At 46.0% G+C, this 24662-nt stretch overlaps 1 protein-coding gene across 2 annotated transcripts in view; it reads right to left on the bottom strand.

The window, feature by feature from the left end:
• NPLOC4 (NPL4 homolog, ubiquitin recognition factor) overlaps positions 1–24662 on the bottom strand; it is a 55905-nt gene that overhangs the window by 26170 nt on the left and 5073 nt on the right. The window contains exons 3-11 of one of the 2 annotated variants that reach the window (XM_060134993.1): positions 18581–18693; positions 13903–14079; positions 11838–11886; positions 11021–11115; positions 8720–8843; positions 6309–6488; positions 3059–3145; positions 1028–1099; positions 480–606 (exon numbers count right to left, since the gene is read on the bottom strand). In XM_060134993.1, the coding sequence (XP_059990976.1) occupies positions 480–606; positions 1028–1099; positions 3059–3145; positions 6309–6488; positions 8720–8843; positions 11021–11115; positions 11838–11886; positions 13903–14079; positions 18581–18693 (1024 nt within the window). Of the gene's footprint in view, positions 1–479; positions 607–1027; positions 1100–3058; positions 3146–6308; positions 6489–8719; positions 8844–11020; positions 11116–11837; positions 11887–13836; positions 14080–18580; positions 18694–24662 lie in introns of those variants that run through there. The other variant, XM_060134992.1, reaches the window with a different exon arrangement.

Below are 24662 nucleotides of genomic sequence, written 5' to 3'. Positions count from 1 at the left end.
CCTCTTCTCCTGCACAGCTAGACAGAGTCATCCTTGGTTACTGCAAAGGGGCAAAGATAGCCCAGAACACTCCAGAATCAAGTGAACTTGGACTGAGGCCAAGAGAATGGACTAGAGGAGGGCTACACTGAGGCCGCAATTCTAGTAGTTTTGTGTGATGCTGAGTAGTTCAAGATTTTTGCCGCAAACCAAAAAAGAATCTTATGTCTCACAGGCCCATTAAGAAAATCTATTGTAGGGACTTCCCTGGCGGTCCAGTGGTTAAGACTCCACACTTCCACTGCAGGAGGCACGGGTTCGATCCCTGGTCAGGGAACTAAGATCCCATATGCCGCGCGATGCAGCCAAAAAAAAAAAAAAAAAAGAAGGAAAGAAAGAAAATCTATTGTAACTAAGTTAAGAATGCAAAGCTACTGAAAGAGGAACAAAACATATTAACAAGGTAGTAATATTTACAATATAAATGTCCCCATTTATACCTGTAGCCACTGCAGTAACAAACTTGGATCCAAAATGTCCATCTGGAGAGAGTCGACATATGTTGGGATGCTTATTTTGAAAGTCTCCTGCAGTGATACATTCTTCTGAACTCAGGAAATAGGTGTCCTAAGAAAAGAGAACCAGCATACCAAGTTTTATAGCATCATGTCAAAATATGCTTCTATTTCTTCTTTAGAAAATATTAAGAACTAAACTATGACACATCACAAACTACGGTGAAGCAAGTACCTGTAATTCCTGACTGTTACCAACTCCTTACAGAAAAACACGTGTAACCAGTAACGCCTTAGAAGCACAGGCAATCCACCTCATGGGCTGACCTCCAAAAAGCAGTGGTTTATAAAGGTAAAGTCTCTCTGATCTCCGAGACAGAATGAACAGACCCAGCCTTAATTTATCAAGAACACTGTGTTGAAAATAACATGGTCTAAAAGCCAGGGTGAGCTGTGCAGAGACACCGGAGAGTGCAGCCCAGAGCTGGTCCATAACAAGCTCTGGCCGAGCGAGCATCCCTGCCCCCTCTCACCTTATTTCGACTATATCGAACTGTACCCTTTCGGGTATCTTCCGAGACAAGGTCTGTAAATATCCAGCCAACCTGCATAAAATAGAAGAATACCTTCTGAGTCTCTCCCTGAAACAGGTGACGAATGTCTTCTAGCTTCTGCCAAGAGAGGAGACTCCTGGAAGCCAGTTCTTTCTTTCCAGGTGAGTCAGCTCCTCAGCTAAGCCACTGTCCACACCAGGGCTCTCAAACTCTACTCAGCTGACACTGGCCGTCCTCCCCCTGGTGCTGCCGGGTGGAGATGAGGGCAAACGAGCACATCTCATTTATTCGTTAGAAAAAGTCTTCTCAGCACCACCTCTGTGCCCTGCACTATGCTAGGTGCAGGGGACCCCCGGGTGCATAAAATTAACAGAACATCAGTGAAAAGGGAATCTACACTCCAGAGAGGAAGACAGATAACAAGCAAGCAAATAAAGACAATGCCATTTCAGATACTAGGGCTTTCTCCGTAAGACAGGAAAACATACTCCCCAGAGAATGCATGTAAAATAAAAAAGAATGATAGAACGGAGACTGCGCAGCTGCTCCTCTAAGCTCCGGTGTGGGGCTAAGGGAAGCATCTGAGGGTACACGGATCTGAAACGCCAGTCCCAGGGCTTGGGGCAGGGTCAGCCTCCCTGGCACGTCCTGCTACAGCAACAGTGCCTGTCTGTGTGCTCTGTGATCCCTGGCCTTCCTGTGCCCATGAACCTCACAGCTGATTACCATTCCTGAACCAGAACCTGGCTGGGAGGTCTAAGAGCAGGGCTGGAATCCAGACACACACCCACTTCTGTCCTTCGGAGAAGTGATCTGGTGCTTGTGACCCTCTCTAGCACAACCCTGACATGAAACTCTTCAATTCCATCTCCTGCAGACATGACCAGGCAAATCTGGAGACTTTCATTTTCTTTAAAAATGCCCAAATGAACAAAACCCCCGAGGAGGATGGCAATGGAGAAAATGAGACTTAAAGGATAAATGTAACTCAGCAGTAAATAAAGCAGAACCAAAATCAAGCTGAGATAAATTAGGGCTAAGGAACCAGTGTTTGGAGAAAGGCATTTAAGTAACTTCAAGATCTTCTAATTATGATTATCATGACCAAACATTTATAACAAACATAGGCAAAAAAAATCAGGGACACTGATTTCTCTTTTGAACAAGAGAAAATTCCAGAATTTAAACCAAAACATGCCCCTAAATCATGATGCTGACTCCTTGTTAGAAACAACAGGACTTTTTTGTTCTTAAAACGATACAGTGACTTTGTTCCACAGCATTCCTGGGTTATAAGGCACATTTCCAGTCTTCCCTGTTTATCTGTAGGGAGTTTATTTCTCACTGTCTAAATTGATTAGGAAATAAAGGATAAAACTTACATAGCTACTAAGAGTGAATTCCTAAGATGTGTTCAAATTCACAGTTCAACATTATCTATAAAACGCCATCTTTATAGTTCCTAGGAACTTAACCAAAGATGTGAGATAAACTAGATCATCAGACTCAAAAAGAAAATTCTTCTCTGTCTTCTAACTGCCCAGGAAAACTAAGAAGGCTTACACGCTCAGATGGCTCAATTATAAACAGGAGGTTCAATGAGGATTGAAGAGGGACCACGAGAAACTCCAAGTGTGGGGGACAGAAAACGATGAGCGCAAACAGACACGTGAAGGGAGAGCTCACACCTAGGAGGATGTGCCTTAAGAGCCTGGCGTCAAGGTCCCCTCCGGCAGGAAGTAGGGGTCTTGCTCCTGCTGCTTCTTTCCTCCCCCACTTTGAGGCAATCCTTAAGAAGTATGTCTGGTGGATTTAAATATAACAGTCCCTGCACTGGGATCCTTTTTTGGGCACCCAATAAACACAAGCGAGGTTTCAAAACGTGCCAGGCCTGCACCTGACCTTGTGCAGTTGGGAGTTCAGTCCCAGACCAGGTCTGGCCATACCACCCACCTAGATGTCCCCAACACAGAGCCGGGGCGCCCCCCTCAAGGCCAAGAGAATCAGTACCTTCCTCAAGCCAAGTTTGGCAGCAATTTCATCAACCACCTCAGCCTTTGGGTCTTCAAGAAGCTCCAAGCTATTCTGTGTACCAATCTGTGGGGGTATTAAAGAGAGATGTACTTAGAGGAGGGGTTCAGAAAAGCAGCACAGCAGCTCTGTTCCATTTCTGGCTCAGGTGTCACAAAGGAGCACCGGTCTCCCCCTTGCCAAAAAGGAGAGTTAAGGCAGCGGGAAAAGCTCAACCAGATAACACAGGCCAAGCCCTCCAGGCTCTTCCCGTCTAGGGCTGTGCTTTGCTTTTAATCAAGGTTTAGAGAACATGAAGAGGCTGTATTCAGGCTGGTTCATGTCAGCAGCTCCACATGAAATATGTGGTTGTTTAGGACTAGGGAAGGCTCTCTACACCTTAAGCTTCCTTCATTGGGGATAGAAGTTAGTTTCAAAACTCCCTTGGATAAATAGTTTTCACTCCAAATAGGCTTGGCTAGATTAGCTAAGATTAGAGCTGTAAGGTAACGTTCGTTCCCAAAAAACAGTCTTTGAAAATTCGTATGCAGCTCCTGCAGGGACAGTGCTTAGCTTCACAGGCATGGCAGAGTGAGAGAGTACAACAGATACACACACCCTAAGCCAAGGATAGGGCACCTGAAATCGGTAACCTGCTGACCGGTGGGCAGAGCCCTCAGCTTGGGGCAGTGGCGGGGGGCTTGGGCTGGCTCACATGCAACCTACACTGGCCACAGGATCCCACTTCCTGCAGTGGACAAAGCTTGCTGAAATCTTTAGTCTGCACTGAAATGCAGCTCATAAAGCTAAGCATCATACTGAGCAGAAGACCCGGCTACAGATTATGAAAGTGAAGGTAATTCCAAATTGAGTTATACTAATTGGGTATATCCTTGTAAATTAGTCAAATCCTGGCAAAATAACAAAAGAACTTTATGTTGCTGGGTATGACCCATATGGAGATCATTAATACCTCCAGAGCACAGGTCAAAGCACAAACTCAGAACAAACCTAAGGATTTTGTTTCATGACATGTGGCAGCATGAGCTTCAACTTCTAATGAGCTGGAGGTTATTAGAGGTCAAGTGTTTCAACCTCCAAGATCCCCAATTTGGGAGCTCTGATGATGTTGTTAGTAGTCTGGACACCAGAGGCTTCTGTTCCGATTTTTGTTCAATCATACTCTTAACAGAACTGTTGAAATGCTTCATGAAAGGACCCTCCTCAAAACTGAATTGGAATGTCTTGTGCTTCCAAAAGCAGCTCCCACTGACAGAGCACACTCAGTGCCCAAAGAGTCAGACAAGCAGGGTCTCTGGGTGAGCATCTACTGCCATCTCACGTCTCCCTGGAAGTGAACCATCATAAAAGGCCTGGTCAAACATTTCATCTGTAGCTCTCAGTAAATAATGAGAATATCCAAGGAGTAGATGACACACCATCTGTATAAATACAGCCAGGGAAGAAACGGCATCTGTGCAGGAGCCACACACCTGCACACCAGCCAGTGGCCACAAGGCCTGCAGTTTCAGACCCTGGTTTATTTAAAAAGTAGACCAGTCACGGTGAGATCTCCAGAACATGGCACAGGTGACACACCTGTATATGGCGTGGTGCCCACCCAGAGACAAAGGAGGGGATAGTGTGAAATATCTGTATATCTGCTTATACTAAAAAAAATTCAAACTTTAGAGATCTAAGCCAAAAACTGCTTAAAGTGGGGGCTACCTGTAGGAGAGGGAGGAAATTAGATGAAGGGGAAGACGTTGTTTGTAGACCTCACTTTGCAAATGTGCAGTTTTTTTTTACTTTTCCAACATTTTTTTAAATAAAAAATTTCAGACATACAGCAAAGGTTAAAGAATTTACAGTGAACACCGATATCCCACCACCAAATTCAGCCACTAACATTTACTGTGTTCCATTCACCCCTCTGGCCATGCCTCAGCGCACAATGTTTTTGTGTTTTTACATCACAGTCACCTGCAGGCACAAGACCCTCCCCCAACTACCTCAGCACATCATGAACCAGGATGCAATACAGTTCCAATCTTCACTTTTGTAGTAAACTTATATACAGTAAGACAAAATAAATATTTTATATAATATATACTATACAACCATATAAACATTTTACATAATTATACAAATTAAAAAATATATATGGGCTTCCCTGGTGGCGCAGTGGTTAAGAATCCGCCTGCCAATGCAGGGGACACGGGTTTGAGCCCTGGTCCGGGAAGATCCCACATGCCACAGAGCAACTAAACCCGTGGGCCACAACTCCTTAGCCTGTGCTCTAGAGCCCACGAGCCACAACTACTGAGCCCACGCACCACAACTACCAAAGCCTGTGCGCCTAGAGCCCATGCTCCGCAACAAGAGAGGCCACCGCAATGAGAAGCGGTTGCGCATTGCAACGAAGAGCAGCCCCCGCTCGCCACAACTAGAGAAAGCCCGCGCACGGCAACGAAGACCCAACGCAGCCATAAATAAATAAATAAATAAGTAATAATAATAATAATAAGTAAATCTATTTAATAAATAAATAAAAAATATATACGTAAATCCAATCCCTAAATACTGAAAATAAAGCAAATGAACGTAAACGTGTAACTCGTTGGTGACGTAATCATACAGGGAAGATCTTCCAAGTGACTTTAAAACACAGTAACCAACTGCTGGTCCCTAGTGGGATATACCCTAGGGGCCCTCCCCTCCCACCAAAACAATCTTGAACTGTTTTCAGTCCTACACTGGTGGTAATTTTGATATTGTTATTAAGACAGTTACATGTGTGGCATAAGATAAAGAACTTGAGTAATTTTGTGACTCTAATTCCATAAATCCTGGGACAGCTGATTGTAGGCATGGACAGAGGAGATACAGAAGCAGAAGAGAGAGGGCAACTGTATGACACTTTTGGGGGAACTGACAAAAGTTGAATAAGATGGCAGATTAGATAAAAATATTGTATCGAAGTTCAATTTACTTAAGTTGCTCAGTGTACTTGTTATATGAGAACGTGTCCTTATTCTTTGGAAATATACACTGAAATATTTAGGCGCCATGATCTTACTTTCCAATAATTCAGAAAATAAATACTGTGTGTGTGTGTGTATAGAGAGAGAGATAGACTGGGCAAATGATACAGTAAGAGAAGCAGCATACAACCTGAAAGGGCTCCCATACAGCCTTCAAAACAAAGCAATACAGAGACCCGTAGACAGCAAATCCTGTTCACATCTACCTGAGGAGGTTCATAAATCGCAGCCACTTCAGCCCTGATACCAAGAGGAATGTCTTTGTGCTCCGTGTACCGTCCATACAAGTACCCGAAGTGCTGGTTCCCTGTCTTCCTCCAGAAGTCAAGGAAGCGGTCAGCAACTGTATGATTCTCGAACATGATGTTGTCCACATGTCTGTATTTCTGTAGAGTTAACAACAATGGGCTAAATTAAAACACTCCATCAAAAATAAATAATTTACTATTTTATCACAAACTGTTCACAAGTATCTTTTACCTACCTTTTTTTTTTTTTTTTCAAAATTTATTTATTTTATTTTTGGCTGCGTCAGGTCTTTGTTGCTGCGCGCGGGCTTTCTCTGGTTGCAGCGAGTGGGGGCTACTCTTCATTGCGGTGCACAGTGGCTTCAGTAGCTGTGGTTTCTCATTGCAGTGGCTTCTCTCGTTGCAGAGCACGGGCTCTAGGTGCACGGGCTTCAGTAGCTGTGGTTTGCGGGCTTAGTTGCTCCGCGGCATGTGGGATCTTCCCCGACCAGGTCTCGAACCCGTGTCCCCTGCATCGGCAGGTGGGCTCTTAACCACTGCGCCATCAGGGAAGCCCTTACCTAGCTTTTTAAAACACACACACACACACACACACTTACTTTAAGATTCCCTGATGGCACAATGGTTAAGAATCCGCCTGCCAATGCAGGGGACATGGCTTCGAGCCCTGGTCAGGGAAGATCCCACATGCCGTGGACCAACTTAAGCCCATGCACCACAACTACTGAAGCCCACGCGCTTAGAGCCCGTGCTCCACAACAAGAGAAGCCACCGCAATGAGAAGCCTGTGCACCACAATGAAGAATAGCCCCCAGTCTCTGCAACAAGAGAAAGCCTGCGTACAGCAATGAAGACCCAACGCAGCCAATAAATAAATAAATAAATTTATTATTTTTTTTTAAAAAAAGAATGTACTCTCGGGACTTCCTTGGCGGTCCAGTGGTTAAGACTCTGCGCTCCCAATGCAGTGGACACAGGTTCGATCCCTGGTTGGAGAACTAAGATCCTGCATGCCACACGGGGTGGCCAAAAAAAAAAAAGAATGTGCTATGCCCTTAAGACGACTTCAGATTCTAGTGGGTGGGAGGGGTAGGGGTGGGACTCTCATTAAATTAATTCAAATTAATCTTACTGGGATTTTGCCTAAAACGCAGGTTTTCACAATCTCTAGGTCAAAAAAAAAGTTTTCAAAAAGAAATTAAGACAGAAAGAAAGAGAGACGGGGAATTCCCTGGCGGTCCAGCAGTTAAGACTCTGCGCTTCCACTGCAGAGAGCGAGGGTTCGATCCCTAGTTGGGGAACTGAGATCCTGCATGCCGTGCAGCGCGGCCAAAAAAAATTAAAACAAAATTTTAAAAAAAATGGAGGGGAGTTCCCTGATGGTGCAGTGGTTAACAATCCACCTGCCAATGCAGAGGACAGGGGTTCAATCTCTGGTCCGGGAAGATCCCACATGCCACGGAGCATCTAAGCCCGTGTGCCACAGCTACTGAGCCTGCACACCCTAGAGCCCAAGGACCACAACTACTGAAGCCCACATGCTGCAACTACTGAAGCCCGCGTGCCTAGAGCCCGTGCTCTGCAACAAGAGAAGCCACCGCAATGAGAAGCCCACATACGGCAACGAAGAGTAGCCCCCACTCGCTACAACTAGAGACCATGCACAGCAACGAAGACCCAATGCAGCCAAAATAAACAGAAAGGAAGGAAGGGAGGAAGGAAGGAAAGAAGAGAATGGGAGGGAGGGATGGATGGAGGGAAGGAGAGAAAGAAAGGGAAGAAAGGTGCTCAAACAGTTAAGGAGGGATGGAATTCTAAGGAGCTAAACATGGGCTGGCAGTGGCAGGGGAAAGATGAGGAGGGCTATTTTTGGAGGGCTGGACAATAAGAGTGGAAAAAGCCAGAATAACTGCACACAGTTTTCCCTGATTCTTTTTTCGCTCCTTCCTGAGTCCAGCCCCCTTCTTAACCTGGCCTGGACAGATGCCCTGAGGTGGTCCCAGGGCAGTTCTGTTCAACTACCAACTTCCAGAGCCGCAGTTTCTTAAAAGGTAAAGTCACAACCACTGAGCATTTTAAACAGTCGCCAAGTAAATTCTGCCTCCACACAAGCCAACAAAACAGAAAACTGAAGGCTCTCCTCTATGCTTGAAAGAGCTAGAGATCTTACAAATAATGTCCTCAGTGTATGATTTCCATAAAAGGGTCAATCAATCAGCCCCAAAATACCCGAGACTCTGCCCCATGTAACTCACACTGCTACCAGCAGCTCCTTTCCAAGGAGGGGCTTTTCCAGAGATTTTCACTCCTCAGCCATGAACACAAATCTACTGCTTTCTGCATCTAGATGGATACAGCGAACATCTCACCTGTCTATTCAGAGTGATGGCACTTGGCTGGCACTTAGTACAGATGCCATTAGGCCACGGAAGGTGTCCTTCACACCCTGATTTAATCTTGCAACTGATGTTCTCCAGGGCAACAAATTTCCCCCTGAAAAAGAAAAGGCAACTTAATTAATTAAACATTACAATGGTGAAAAGTGTAGCAGGAGGCTGGAAATAAAATGTCAGGTATCTTACACTTCCTGAAGGGAGTTCTCAGGAGCTAAGCACGTGGTATCCACAGCAGGGAAAATGTGCTAAAACTTATTCTAATGGTGTTGTAGCTTCTGTCCTGTACACTAGACTGTACAAGAATACAAAACTATTTTCCAATAAAAGCAGTTTTAATTTTCACTACCACTGACATCTATGAAGATTTTTTTTCTTTTTCTTTTTTTTTAAATTGTAGTTGCTTTACAATGTTGTGTTAGCTTCTACTGTACAATGAAGTGAATGTACATATACGTATATACGTATATATGCATAAACATATATACTACATATATATGTATATGTATACCTATATCCCCTCCCTCTTGGACCTCCCTCCCACACCCCCATTCCACCCATCTAGGTCGTCACAGAGAACTGAGCTGAGCTCCCTGTGCTATACGGCAGGTTCCCACTATTTATTTTACACGTGGTAGTGTATTTATGTCAAAACTAATCTCCCAATTTGTCCCACACTCCCCGTCCCCCTGTGTCCACATGTCTGTTCTCTATGTCTGCGTCTCTATTCCTGCCCTGCAAATAGGTTCATGTGTACCATTTTTCTAGATTCCACATATATGCATTAATATATGATATTTGTTTTTCTCTTTCTGGCTTACTTCACTCTGTATGACACTCTAAGGTCCATCCACATCTCTACAAATGACCCAATTCCGTTCCTTTCTATGGCTGAGTAATATTCCATTGTATATATGTACCGCATAAGATTTTCAACAGTACTGCTAAATATCTAGATTTAACCTATGCCATTGACAGAAAATGAAGTTCTTTTCAAGTTCCATCAATTTATCAGAAACATTTACTTTATGAGTCTAGTACTTAGACTTCTGTATAAAATTCTTATTCATAGAAAAAACCTGATTAGGATACATAACAAAGATATCTTCACTCTGCTTTTGGTCAGTGAGGATGTCCTGGGCCCCACTGTGGACTTGGGGTGAGCCTGCACAAGTGACTTCACCCTCTGCCACTTTCCCGTTCACAAATGGTCCAGTGAATAGTCCTGTCCTCACAAGCCAGCGGCATGCTGGAACGATGGCACCTGGGAAGCAATGACTGCCACCTAGGCTGCACGTTAACAACAGCAACAAGTGAGCCCTTGACCTAGACGGACAAAAGGCAGACAGGTCCCAGCACACTCATGCTCTGGTCAAGACAGCTCCAGAGCTTACCCCACAAGTGGGCAAAAATGGGCTTCTGGTGGGATCTTTTTTTTCCTGGTCTAACTTTTTTTAAAAGTCATTTTAGGATGTTAGCGGGTTGTCAGAGAAAAACTACGAGCAGGCCAACATGACATTCTTCACAAAATGTTGCTGACTCGGGTTCAGCCACCGTCTCCTCTCCCTGCATGGATAGGAATCATAAAATCACAGTAAGAAGTCCGTTACTTTCTGGTGAGGTGAGCATATCAACAGAAGGGGGTTGCACAGGCAAGTACCTGACGTAGTTTAAAAGAAATCAAACTGCTCTCAGCTTGCCACTGTCACAGCATGCTCTAAGAGCCAAGAGACAGCTGCCCCCACTGCCCAACCCCACCCACGCTGCCCGCCTGGCCGAGCCTGCAGACAGCAATGCTGAGGCACCAGAGGCCAAGCCATGGACAGCGCCACCGCCTCAGCCCCGCTACAGCTGTGAAATTGAGTTGATAAAGAGGCAGCTTCCAGGGCAAAGGGCAGACTCCACAGACAGAAGACTGACCACCATCACGCCTTATCTCATCCAGGTTCAGAAACAACTAAGTTGCCAGGGTACCGCATACCCGAAGGAAGGTCAGCGGGGTGCCCCTGGGCCTCCACAGCCTGGCCTCTGCCTGCTTGGCCTCTGCCCATGCACTGGGCACTGTGGATTACAGCAGGGACCAGAGTCTCCCCCGACTTGTTTCTCTTTTAGAATCAGGAAAAGATTCACGAATACAAAGACTTCATGCCCAGACTTTGATCTTTACTTTTCTCACTCATATGCCCAGGGGCTTTAAGCAACACGTGCCAGAGAGAGAAAAGGAACTCTGCGCCCCAAAGCCACATGGGTGCCGCCCCCTGCCCTCAGGCCGCTTACTTGTCGGCCCCTCCAGTCAGCTTCCGGATGTAGGCGTGGAAGGACATGTGCTTCACGGGAGGCTCCAGGTGATTTAGGTAGTCCTCGTCGAAAGGCTGCCAAAACACACAGTCAACAGTCATGCACTCGCCGCTGGGGTCGCGGTCGCGGTCGCAGCCTCCACCCGCCAAACCCCGAGGCGGGTGGGCAGGCAGTGAGGGGGAACTGGTGATGGGTCCTCACTATCGTTCTAAGTCAGAACCAAGTTCTTCTCTGTGTACCAGTTATCTTTTCAAGATTGAAATGAATCTCTATTAAACACAAAATGCTCTAAGTCAAATAAATATCAGGTAAATTTTGCAAAAAAAAAAGCCACAAGATGAAGCAAGAGGAGCCTCATGAAGAAAATCAGGTTGGCCTTCCTGCCGTAAATTCAGTGTCAACCAGTCACCAGTCGGCATTATTGTGGTAACTCTCAACCTCACCACGACAAATCAGTAGAGGAGACGTGAGATTCAGGGTAGAGTAAATCAAAACAATGATGAGCATGAAAACCGCCAGGCCCAGCTTTGTGTCAGGTTTTAAAAGGACTGTCCAGGGAGCCCAGTGTAAATGCTGCTCCTTTATCACAGCAATACCCATGTCCCAGCCGTTCATAATCCACCCAGAAGGTCACTCCCATAAATAAAGGCTCATCCTCTCAGTGCAGCCTGCACTAGTGGGAATACGAGGCCCAGGGCAATAAATAGGTAACTTCCTTGAACCACTCTGACCCAGCCCAGGGACTTAGGGGAAGTGTCAAGACGGCTCTGGGAACTCACTCTACTTGGACTCTCACCTCTAGAGGAACGCAGTGCACGCACTTCCCCAGAGGCCCATGTCGGCACCTAGAGCACAGGGAAGAGAAACGCACAGTGTCAGCACACTGCTCTTCTGCTGCTGCCTCCCTGAATGTTGATACTTAAAAGGCACATCATACCTAATAAAGTACTTCCCCATCCACATGAAATTATCTGAAATGGTATGTGGTGAACAGTTTTTAATGGTTTAATATTTTGGTGTGTATTAGAAAACACTGACCAGTGCACCAAACCTGTGATTTCATGGATATTAACTGATTTCATGGATATTACCACAAACTAAAAGCAAAACTGAATGGATTTAAAGTCAATTTAAATAAAAACGTTTGGTAAAGACTAAGAAAGTTGGTACATAGACATGGCAAAAACCCTGAGAATGGGAGATCAGCTCGGTGCTTTGTGACCGCCTGGAGGGGTGGGACAGGGAGGGTGGGAAGGAGGGAGACGCAAGAGGGAAGAGATATGGGAACATGTATATGTATAATGATTCACTTTGTTATAAAGCAGAAACTAACACACCATTGTAAAGCAATTATACTCCAATAAAGATGTAAAAAAAAACCCTGAGAATGGTACATAAATAGCTAAAGTGTGGAAAACACCCACTTCATGCATATTTTGGAAAAAAGCATGAAAAGAACGCTTGGCTCTGTGGGTTTCAGTCTGTGCATAGTAGGACAGTGGAGATGCGTTCGGGCGCCAACAGGCTCAGTCACAGCACTGTCCACATGGGGTCAGAACTCCTAGGTGCACCGCATTCTATATTTCAGAGAAGAAAGGGCCTGAGTCTCCCAACAGGCAGACTCTTACAGGTGATGCACGCACAGGCACGTGCACACTCAAAAAGATTCCTAATGAGGCCTCACAAACACGGATCGGGGTAGGAGTGGCACTGGGTCCCTGGGAAGAACACAAATGGGGGCAGAGAGCCAGTTGATGGCCACAGCCACAGAGTGGCTCCACGCCAACTGCAGCTCAGAACAATCTGGGGCCCTTTGATCTGAGACATACAGGTCACTAATGCAGCATGTGGAATCCCAGTATCTCAATGTCTTGATTACAGGGTGATGCAGTTACAAAGACTCCACTGAAGAGACAATCTTCGCTCAGACAATTTTACATCATTGAGTGTGAACTCAGATGTTTCTAAATAGTTTCCTTAAAAAGAACTGCAAAAAATCTATAATAAACAAATGTATACAAGCATAAGCATTTTATACAATCCTTGGTGAAAAGTGAATATTCAAAGAAGGAGCAGCACCTTCAGCAAATGAAGTGTTCCCTAGAAGAACGGAAAGAGTGTACTGAATATGGAAGGTTGAGATTCCGCCACTAAAATTAAATGAGACAACGTGAACAAGGACCTGCACCAGCAGGTGCCCAGGTACCACCCCCTCCACCCTGTCACACTTGCTAAAGCCCACTCTGCACATGCACGTGTCTCAGGGGAACACCACGGTGAGGACTTCTTAGAACTCTTAGTTCTCAACACTTGGAAAATTTTAAACTACATGTGGGGCTTACCTGGTGGCGCAGTGGTTAAGAACCCGCCTGCCAGTGCAGGGGACACAGGTTCGAGCCCTGGTCCGGGATGCCGCGAAGCAACTAAGCCCTGATGCCACAACTACTTAACCTATGCTCTAGAGCCCGCGTGCCACAACTACTGAAGCCTGTGCACCTAGAGCCTGTGCTCCGCAACAAGAGAGGCCGCTGCAGTAAGAAGCCTGCGCACGGCAACAAAGAGCAGCCCCCGCTCGCCACAACTAGAGAAAGCCCACATGCAGCAACGAAGACCCAACGCAGCCAAAAGTAAAAACTGATTAATTAAAAAAAAAGACAATCACAGTGTATTTTAAATAATAATAATAATAAAGTACACGTGGAGCATACTTTGAGATTCAAACAATGAGAAAAAGCTCACAGAACAGCTTGAAGTGAGATGTAATCTGAAAATAGATGGTCAAACTCAAAACTTACATTTCTTTATCAGGGCACGTTACAGACATTTCACTTCACTGACACTGTGGCCCCGCAGGCACTTACAGCTGTGGGTCACGGCTCCTGTAGATCTTCCCGTCCTGCCTGCTGAGGTACTGGTCGATCTCATCTTCCACCACATTGGGAGCACCACAGGCCTTTAACCCCAGTGGGGCCGATGTCTCCATCTCAGACGACGGTCCAGCAAGGCTCGAGGGAAACAGGAACAACAAATCTCCATGCCTGTTCAAATGACAAATGTTAAGTAGAGGCAGCCTTCCTTTCTTCACAACCTGAGCTGCACAGAAGATCAAGTCAGGTGTGAGAACCTCTGAAACCTGCAAACAGCAACATCAACCACTCTGCAGGCCTAAACAATGAGGCTTCCAATTTTAAGAGACCAGAGTTCTCTTTTCCCACCTCCCCTATGCCTCTTCCCCCATGAAGGTCAGCAGCAGGCTCTCTGGACTGTAACATAACTTCCTTACAACCACGCTGCACAATCTATGCTGCACACGCATACACGCACCTGGTTCCACAAAGAACACACAAAATCATAGCTGACACTGGAGCTGCATGGCCCCCTCCCTCTTCCTTCTCTGCTTAGCTCCCACTTTCCCTCATTCGTTCCCTGGCCTTCTCTTCAGCTGCCCCCCATTTACTTGCCTGGGACATACCTGCTTTCTCTACGTTCACAAATACATGTGTACATAACACATGTCACTGATATACAAACCTGAGATGATAAGAGACACACTTTCTGCATTTGCTGTTCTCTCATAATCCCTCCAAACACGGTCTACGTCTAATCAACGTTCTGCAGTGAAGTTGCCTCACAATACGCTTTGCTGCTCCCCGCATGACGGACATGACTCCCTGTGGGACTGCCACCACAGGCCCCACCACGGAAACGCCCAGAGACGGGCAGTCGCACGGTCTCCCGGCCGTAGGGTGGATTTCTGGGAGAGGGCCCGTTAGACCTCAGGAGTTTTGTTTGTTCCTAAAGCCACTGACGTACTGCTTTCCACAAAGGCTGCCATGATTCACAGTGCAAAGGACAATATTTGGTTTTCGATCATTTTCAATGTAAATGGCGTCCTTCCACTGTCAGACCCACCACTGACTTTGCCAGAGCCTGACTGCCACCCCGCCGGTATGGGTGAACAGTCCCCACCTGGGAGCACTGCAGGTCCCGAGACACTCAGCGTGTTCAACACCAGTACAGGAGGAAAAGCTGTAGCACCACCACCAAGCAAGTATTTCACTGCTCTCAACAAGATGCACATACAGGAAGAAAGACTGAAAGAACTGCCTGCAGCCCCCAATCAACAAACGGAGAGAATAGGAGCAGGTACCACAGCTGGGACAGCAGGAGGCTGGGCTGCAGCTCTTCAATGGGTCTGCTCGCCCCTCTTTTCCCTCCCATAATTTAGGGTGATAAAATCACCAACTTGTAATTGAAGATTTGTTTCTAACAGCAAATGAGATATTCCTAAACACCCTCCAGCTTCAGGATACATGGCTCAAATGCTACATCAGTTTTAACAAACATCCTCTAAAATGCACTGTGGAGCTCTAAAGAAAAGAGTTTCCCCAAGGGTCCAAAAACCCACAGCAGCTCAAATAAGAATAGTGAAGGAACCTCCGGCCAGCCCATTATGGGAACCCTGAGCTTGGCTTATAGCCACTGTCTGGGCCACGAGAGACGAGGCCTTGAGCCTGCCTGCCCAAAGCGAGCTGCTGAACCTGAAATGCCACACAAAGCCAGATGTCTGAAGGATGTCTCAACCGCTGGGAAAAACCCACCAGTTGAAAACAGGAACCAAGGAGGAATCCTGTCTGCCTCCATCCACTATGCTGTAGGAGAAAAAGTCACTGCTGAGAAGTCTGTAACCAAAGGCCTGCTCCGCCATGTGTCCGGGGTAAAATCAGCGATGCTACTTGGTTCAGGAAACCAGACAGAAATTAACTCAAGTGCTGGGCCCATGACGCCCCCTTGTGCCGAGAGAAGCAAATGGCTTCTCCGCAGAAAAGTCACCAACCCCAGATCTTTCAGGGCCCCCTAAGACCAAGATTGGCCAAATATAAGCTCTCAAATAAAAGTCACCAAACATAAAAGAGAAACAAGCCACTGGGAGCAACAGAGGGCAGACAACAATCAACAGATTTAGACAGCCAAGGACTTCAGGTGTGGAATTCAAGACAAAGAATATAAACTTACGCATGGAATGCTAGCTGGAAACGGAACAAAAGGAGTACAAGCAACAAGAGACTATCCGCAATGACAAGGGGCTCGGAGAGTGGGCAGAGGGGCTGCAGACTCGGCAGCTCTTCCCAAATCCCCTGCTTAGGGACAGGCTAGACAACAACAGCAACAGTGTGAAAGGATCCTCACAAACCCTGAATTCACTCGGGGCAGACAGACCCCAGACTCCTCAAGACCCGAGAGGGAAGCATCCGGTGTGTGATAGGCCAAGGCAGAGCCTCCAGGGAACCCAGCAGTCTTCACTGGAAGCCTGGGGGTCAGGGTGAGAGCACAGCAGGAGCTGGGAAGGAGCCCCTGCGAGCACATGACCTAACAGCCAGGGCTGAAAGGAATCAAACAGAATTAAATAGAAAAAAGTAAAAAACGTAATCACTGAAATAATAGAGAGAATGGGGGAGAGGTAATATTTAGATATAATGTGGACTTTCCTGGTGGTCCAGTGGTTAAGAATCCGCCTCCCAATACAGGGGATGCAGGTTCGATCCGTGGTTGGGGAACTAAGATCCCACGTGCTGCGGGGCAACTAATAAGCCAACGTGCTCTAGAGCCCGCGTGCTGCAACTACTGAGCTTGCATGCCACAACTAGAGAGAGAAGGCTGTGTGCTGCAACGAAGATCCCATGTGTCGCAGCTAAGACCTGACGCAGCCAAATAAATAAATAAACAAAATATAAAAATAAATTAAATAAAATATCTTAAAAAAAATAAAGAGATAATGGCCAAGAATTTTCTAGACCTAACCTGCAGATACAGAAAACACATCTTACATCAGATAGCATTAAACCAACCAACCAACCAACTAGGAATCCACAAACAGAAACAGGCCAAACAGAAACAAACAGGACAGGTCAAACAGAAACCACAGGACCCCAAGACAAACAGAAGATCTTAAAAGCAGCCAGAGGAGAAAAAAAGAACCTACAAATGAACAAGAGAATTATAACAGCCAGCTGAACTGCGACGATGGAAGCAGAGGTAGTGGAGTGAAACCCACAAGGAGCTCAAGGTGACCGCACTCTTACAGACATGGTCAGTAACTCTCGAGCGGTGACAGGACAAGGTTCTCAAGTTTGGGCTTGTGCTGCTCAACAAGCATCACAACTATCACTGGAAAGACATGCTCTAGGATAATCCAGAAAGACATGCCATCCAACTGTGACCACACCTCAGGTAGACAGGGTGTTTCACTCTGCAGCCCCCGTTTCTGGCATCCAGTCATCAGAATAGCTTAGACACACAGCTGCCACCCCTGCAGTGCTCATCACGTGCAGGCACCGGACAACCATGTGGAGGAGGCATCGCCACCCCCTTGCAGACAAGGGTGGTGAGGCCCAGTGAGGTTAGGTGACTTCCCAGGCACACCGCCAGTGAGTGTTGGGTGTGAGTCCAAACCCGAGTAACACCCATAGGAAGTGATTCTCAAGATGCAAAAACCCTTTGCAAGCTGGGAGGAAAGATGACCCTCACCCACTGGAAACGAACGTAAACAGGGAAAGGCTTTACATCATCACAGCGGCAGGCAAAGAGCAGGTACCGAGCGAATATTTGTTGAAGAACAAATAAATTAATGCTAAAATTGTATTTTTCCCCCCTTGATATACTAGCTGTGAACCTAAAAATGACCAAACTGCCAAAATAGCCTATTATTCTGACTGGTAAAAGGCACACAGCCAAGTGCCAGCAAAGCCCAGCCCAACCCTCAGGCAGTGGCTACAGCAGCCAGGCTGCTTGTAGCCCCATGGGAGAATTCCCTGCCCTCTGTCTGAGGATTAAGATGACTTGAAGGGTTCTGCTCACTGATACGTGAGGTGTGCCCAGGCAGTTCAGACAGGAGTCAGCAAACCTCTTCTGTAAAGGGCCAAATAGTAAACGTTTTCGGCTTTGCAGACCATACAGTCTCTGTCACAATCACTCAGCCCTGCCCTTGTAGCATGAAAACACATAAATGAATGAACGTGGCTGTGCTCCCATAAAACTAGAAAAACAGGCAGTGGGATGCAGGAAGAGGTCTCTGCAACCTAGAAACTCCTTCTGACATTACCCATCAATTCTAAGGCACTCCAGGGTGTCCTGCCAGCAAGAAATACAGCGTGGGCAACAGGCCACAGTACTGCCAGCCCCCCCAACCTACCAAGCAGGTCCTGAGGCAGAACGACGCACAGAGCTACATTCAAGGTCCTTCTCCACAGTGAAGCAGCTGAGTGTGCAGGTGCACACACAACCCAGGACCATAACTCCTTCTCGTGACACACATCCCCGAATTCCGCAAGTCAATCAAACCGGCTCAACAGTAACTACAGATTCAGCATGGCTGCCAAACACCTGGCAAGAAGCACAGTCACCTGCACTTTGGTCTGCGTTCAGGACCATAATCACAGTAGCATGAGAAGGAAAAAGGAGAGAACTAAGCAGCCTCAGGCGGGTAACTGGTGCCAGCATGCCCTCCCTACTCCCCACCCTCTCCCCTCGGGCACTCACTTGATCTTCAGCAGGTTGAGGGATTTGTTAGATGACGCTGTTATTTCTCCAGTCTTGTTTCTATTGATGTAAACTGAGAAGCCGTTATTTTGGAAGCCAAACTCCTTTGCGACCTAAAACAAGACCCAAACAAGAGATTTAATAAAATATTGAAGTCTCACTACCCTGACCACATATATATCAGACATTACTAGTGAGTTTAGAAACTGCTCCTCATTAACCAAATTTCTCTTGTTATTTTGCTCTCTCATGAGGAAATTTGAGTCTGGGGCCAAGAGAAGGGTCAGATCTGGAGCTTGACTTTTAGGATCATCAGAGTACAGTTAAACAAAGAAAAGAAAGGGAATCTTGGCAGAGAAATAGAAATGATAAAATAGAATCAAACAAAAATTCTACAACTGAAAAACACAATAACTGAAATAGAAAATTCACTGGGTGGGCTTATCATCAGAAGGGAGATGACAAAAACAAAGTTAATTAAAGATGAGTTAACAGAAGCCAGATAATCTGAAGACAGAGATTTGAAAGAAAAATGAACAGTCTTAGGAACCCCTGGGACAATATCAAATGATCCTCAGGAGAAGAGAATAAGGCTAGGACTGAAAAGCATTTGAAGAAAGAATGGCCAAAACCCTCAAATTTGATGAAAAACATAAAAGTAACAAATCCAGGAAGTTCAGCAAAACCAAAGTAGGATAAATAAAGAGAAAACTACGCCTGGGCATGTCATCATCACACTGCTAAAATCCAAAGATCAATGGAGACCAGAAGACAATGGAACAACATCTTTAAAGTGCTGAGGCAGGAATAAACATCTGTCAACTCAGAATTCTCCATCTGGAGAAAATACCCTTCAAATACAAGGGCAAAATGAAAATGTTCTCAGGTTGACAAGACCCAAGGGCACCTGTTGCCCGTAGCCTCCACCACAATAAATGCCAGAGGATGTCCTTCAGGCTGAACAACACCAGACAGAAACTCCGACGCAGAGGACACACAAAGGTAAGAACTCCAAATCACACAGTAGGAAACCATCACAGAATTGCCAGGAGAATCCTGACAGAGCAACAACCACAGGTCAGGAACAGGACCAGGGAGGAGCCGCATGTCCCTGAGGCACCCAAAGGCTCACCCCCTCCCCCCATTTTATACCTTGTTCTACCTGCTGCTTTTTACCTATGATTGATTTGCCCTTTAACACGGAATTATTGATAAAACCTAGAATTTATTTACTGTAAGGAAAACAAGAGTTTAAAGATTAACTTTATGTACTAACAGTACTTTCTGATTAAAAAAATGATTGAAAGTATCTATAGGGCCTTTCCTGGTGGCGCAGTGGTTAAGAATCTGCCTACCAGGCTTCCCTGGTGGCGCAGTGGTTGAGAGTCCGCCTGCCGATGCAGGGGACAGGGGTTCGTGCCCCGGTCCGGGAAGATCCCACATGCCGTGGAGCGGCTGGGCCAGTGAGCCATGGCCGCCGAGCCTGCGCATCCGGAGCCTGTGCTCCGCAACGGAAGAGGCCACAACAGTGAGACGCCCGCGTACCGCCAAAAAAAAAAAAAGAATCCGCCTGCCAATGCAGGGGACACGGTTTCGAGCCCTGATCCGGGAAGATCCCACATGCTGCGGAACAACTAAGCCTGTGCACCACAACTACTGGGCCTGTGTTCTAGAGCCCGCGAGCCACAACTACTAAAGCCCGCGCGCCTAGAGCCCATGCTCCGCAACAAGAGAAGCCACCACAATGAGAAGCCCACGCACCACAACAAAGAGTAGCCCCTGCTCGCTGCAACAAGAGAAATCCTGTGCACAGCAATGAAGAACCAACGCAGCCAAAAATAAATAAATAAATTTTTGAGCTTCCCTGGTGGCGCAGTGGTTGGGGGTCCGCCTGCCAATGCAGGGGACACGGGTTCGTGCCATGGTCCGGGAAGATCCCACATGCCGCGGGGCGGCTGGGCCCATGAGCCATGCCCACTGAGCCTGCGCGTCCGGAGCCTGTGCTCCTCAGTGGGAGAGGCCACAACAGTGAGAGGCCCGTGTACCGCAAAAAAAATAAATAAATAAAAATAAATAAAGCACCAGGAAATTAAGACCATGAAATCTGTATTCCCAAGAGCAAAAAAGGCAAAAATAAAGACTAAAATTAATGGCTCCTTTTTCTGAAACAGATATAAACCGAAATTAACAAATTGTGGCACTTTATTCTGCAAAACCATTCTGTTTTTCTGTAGACAAAGCACTGCAATTATTGCCAAGAATGAGAAAGAACTCTTGTACCAGGAATGTCGGCTGTGTGAGTTAGCACAGCACTCCTGGGATGTAAGGCAATCTCCAGAGTGGAGCACGGTGCTATGTGGGCAGCCCTATGGGCAGAGGGAACTTCCCTGTGACCACATAACTGAGCTCTGTGCTTTATACCAGGACTGAGGTTCAGCTGCATTTTCAAATACGATAACCAACAACATTACTTCCCATATGTTGAAGCCCACTTTCGGGAGATGAAGAAATACATGTATTAGGTTTTATATGATGCTCCTGTGAAAATAACCGCTTCTATGAACTCTGTGAATTCTCTATCTAAAGATACAAAAATCTAACATAAGGTACCAGGCATTAAAAAAAAATCTTAGCAGTCTTATAAAAGCACAATAAGGCTTCCCTGGTGGCACAGTGGTTGGGAGTCTGCCTGCCGATGCAGGGGACGCGGGTTCATGCCCCGGTCCAGGAGGGTCCTGCGTGCCGCGGGGCGCCTGGGTCCGTGGGCCGTGGCCGCTGGGCCTGCGCATCCGGAGCCTGTGCTCCGCGACGGGAGGGGCCGCGGCAGTGGGAGGCCCGCGTACCACAAAAAAAAAAAAAAAAAAGCACGATTAAAATCTTAAAAATTTTATTTCACACCTGAGGTAATAAAACCAGAAACATGGTACGAAGTAAAATTAATACAAATGTTTATAACTGAAGGTAACAGAAAAGAATACATGGCATGATTCCAGTTATCTCAAGTTCAAAATAGGCAAAACTAAAATTTAGGGTTTAGGAATGCATACTGTGTGGTAAAACACAGAAAAGTGGGGGAGCAACCCCCATCAAGTCAGGAGAGGGGTGACAGGGTGAGGGAGTAGGAAGGCTGACCTATGGTTGCTGGAGACTGGCACTGGGTATTTGCTTCATCATCAATCATTTTGGCTGTTCATATTTTTCAAGCATTTCTTAGCAAGTATTTTATTTCACAGTTAAAAGAAAAAGTTTAAGTATTATAAGGGAAAACGTCACTTGCTGCTGAGAGGCCAGTTAAGATAGGACTGAGGGGAATTCCCTGGTGGTCCAGCACTTTCACTGCCGAGGACACAGGTTCAATCCCTGGTTGGGGAACTAAGATCCCACAAGCCACACAGCGTGGCCAAAAGAAAAAGAAAAAAAAGATAAAGGTAGGATCTGGGGTGACTCAATAAGGGCCACTTCAGGGGAGTGACAGCAGCAGAAGCAAACTCCTGGGTCGTGGAGGTGAAGGAAGACACCGGCAAGCAAGATAGCCAGAAGAACTTGTCCTGGAGGGGTTTATGGTCTGGTGATTCACAGAGAAGGAATTCTTTTTTTTTTTTTAATGATTGTTCCTATTCTTTTAAATTAATTTATTAATTAATTTATTTTTGGCTGTGTTGGGTCTTCGTTTCTGTGCGAGGGCTTTCTCTAGTTGTGGCAAGCGGGGGCCACTCTTCATTGCGGTGCACAGGCCTTTCACTGTTGCGGCCTCTTCTTGTTGTGGGGCACAGGCTCCAGATGCGCAGGCTCAGTAGTTGTGGCTCACGGGCCTAGCTGCTCAGTGGCATGTGGGATCTTCCCAGACCAGGGCTCAAACCCGTGACCCCTGCGTTGGCAGGCAGATTCTCAACCACTGCACCACCAGGGAAGCCCGAGAAGGAATTCTTGAGTGAGAAGCATTAGATGGTCTCAAAGGAACCAGTAACTCAAGATCCTGAGAGATTTTCAATGCAAGCCATCTCATCACACTCGCAAAACCAATTTCCTTAGAGGGCATAATGCCACATATTGAATCAGGGTAAGGCTGTCAAGTATAGGGACAGCAAGTTGGAGCCAACAATGTTCACAGTGGTCAATATACACTTTTCAGGCAAGTCTGTGAGGGGACAGGAAGGCCATTTCAAAGCCCACTTATAGGGCACAAATGCACAAATTATTAATTATTAAAAATCAAGGGACTTCCCAGCAGTCCAGTGGTTAGGACTTTGCCTTCAATGCAGGGGGTGCGGGTTCAATCCCTGGTCGGGGGGCTAATATCCTGCATGTCTCTCAGCCAAAAAAACAAAACATAACACAGAAGCAGTATTGTAACAAATTCAATAAAGACTTTAAGAAAATGGTCCACATCAAAAAAATCTTAAAAAAAAAATCAGTATGAGTCCACTTATGTGAGATACCTGGAGTCAGATTCGTAGAGATAGAAAGTAGAATGATTACCAAGGGCTGGGGGACGGGGAGAGGGAGTTAGTGTTTAATGGGGACAGAGTTTCAGTTTGGGGAGATGGAAAAGTTCTGGAGATGGACGGTGGTGATGGCTGCACAGCACTGTGAATGTACTTAATGCTACTGAACCGTACACTTAAACATGGTTTACATGGCAAATTTTATGTTATTTTTCTTACCACAGAAAAAAAAGAGACGTAAAACTACATTTATTGACATAGAACTATGTCCATAACCTATTGTCAAGTGAAAAAAAGCAGGACACAAATGATCACAAGGTGAGATTTGAACTTCACTAGAACAGGTGCATCTTACAGCAAGAGGCTTACAACTCTTGCCTGCAGGGCAGCAGGGCTGACATACGTACGGGTCACTGCCTGGGCTCATGCAAACCTGTCACCCAGTTAGCTAAACAACTGTCACCCCTTAACATTTCTATCAAACAATCCATTTAATGATCAATCAAGGAAGGAACAGGGATCTCAGTTTTTGAGCCCTGCTCGTAAGCACTCTAGCACCAGCACCTGCAGAACAGCTGTCGGCAGCTGGCAAACTGACCCTCCCGAGAGGGCAGACAGTGACCCCATCAGTAAGCATGACGCTGACAGCTGAGTCAAAAAAAAGGTTCAGGAGGGCTGGACTCTGAATATGATTTCATAGGGAGAGCCTACCCAATTAATTTCAATTGGATTTTCCTCATTACAAATACATAATACATGATTAAAATACATTATTTTCCAAATCAGTCTAAAAAAGCACTTTACATATAAAATAAAATGCTACAAGTAGGTGTGACAGCGTTTTTTTCTTTCTTACTGATACATAAATGTTTCTCCTTGGGCTTCCCTGGTGGTGCAGTGGTTTAGAATCCGCCTGCCAATGCAGGTGACACGGGTTCGAGCCCTGGTCCAGGAAGATCCCACATGCCACGGAGCAACTAAGCCGGTGCACCACAGCTACTGAGCCTGCGCTCTAGAGCCCACGAGCCACAACTACTGAAGCCCACGCACCTAGAGCCCGTGCTCCGCAACAAGAGAAGCCACAGCAATGAGAAGACCGTGCACCGCAACGAAGAGTAGCCCCTGATCGCCGCAACTAGAGAAAGCCTGCACGCAGCAACGAAGACCCAACAAAGCCAAAACTAAATAAATTAATTTTAAATTAATTAATTTTTTAAAAACTAAATAAGTAAATGTTTCTCCTTAAACTCAGTCAGATTTGATGAAAATACAGCAGTAGTATAGTATGATCCCATTTTGTTGAAAGTATGTGTACATGCACATGCAGAGAGGTGTGTGTGTGTGTGTCTGTGTGTCTGCACATGTGTACACATAAAGATGTTACATTAACAGTTATTTCTGGCTAATAAAATCTTGAGTTATTCTTACTTCTTTATACTTTCCTGTATTGTTTTTGAGCCTTTTATAATTAATCCATATTATCTGTATAATCAGAGAAAACGATTTTCACTTGAGGGGAAACATTACTTCAGAGTAATAAATGTTTGTTTTTGAGTATTCCCAAGAAAATTTCTCCTAAACAATGACTACCGTGTTGATGATGGCTTCAGCGATTAATCAGTCAACACTAAACTGTA

Source organism: Lagenorhynchus albirostris, chromosome 20, assembly GCF_949774975.1.
Source record: "Lagenorhynchus albirostris chromosome 20, mLagAlb1.1, whole genome shotgun sequence".
In the NCBI taxonomy this organism is placed as follows: Eukaryota; Metazoa; Chordata; class Mammalia; order Artiodactyla; family Delphinidae; genus Lagenorhynchus; species Lagenorhynchus albirostris.
Note: the sequence above shows the minus strand (reverse complement) of the source record. Positions and strands in the feature narration are given on the sequence as shown.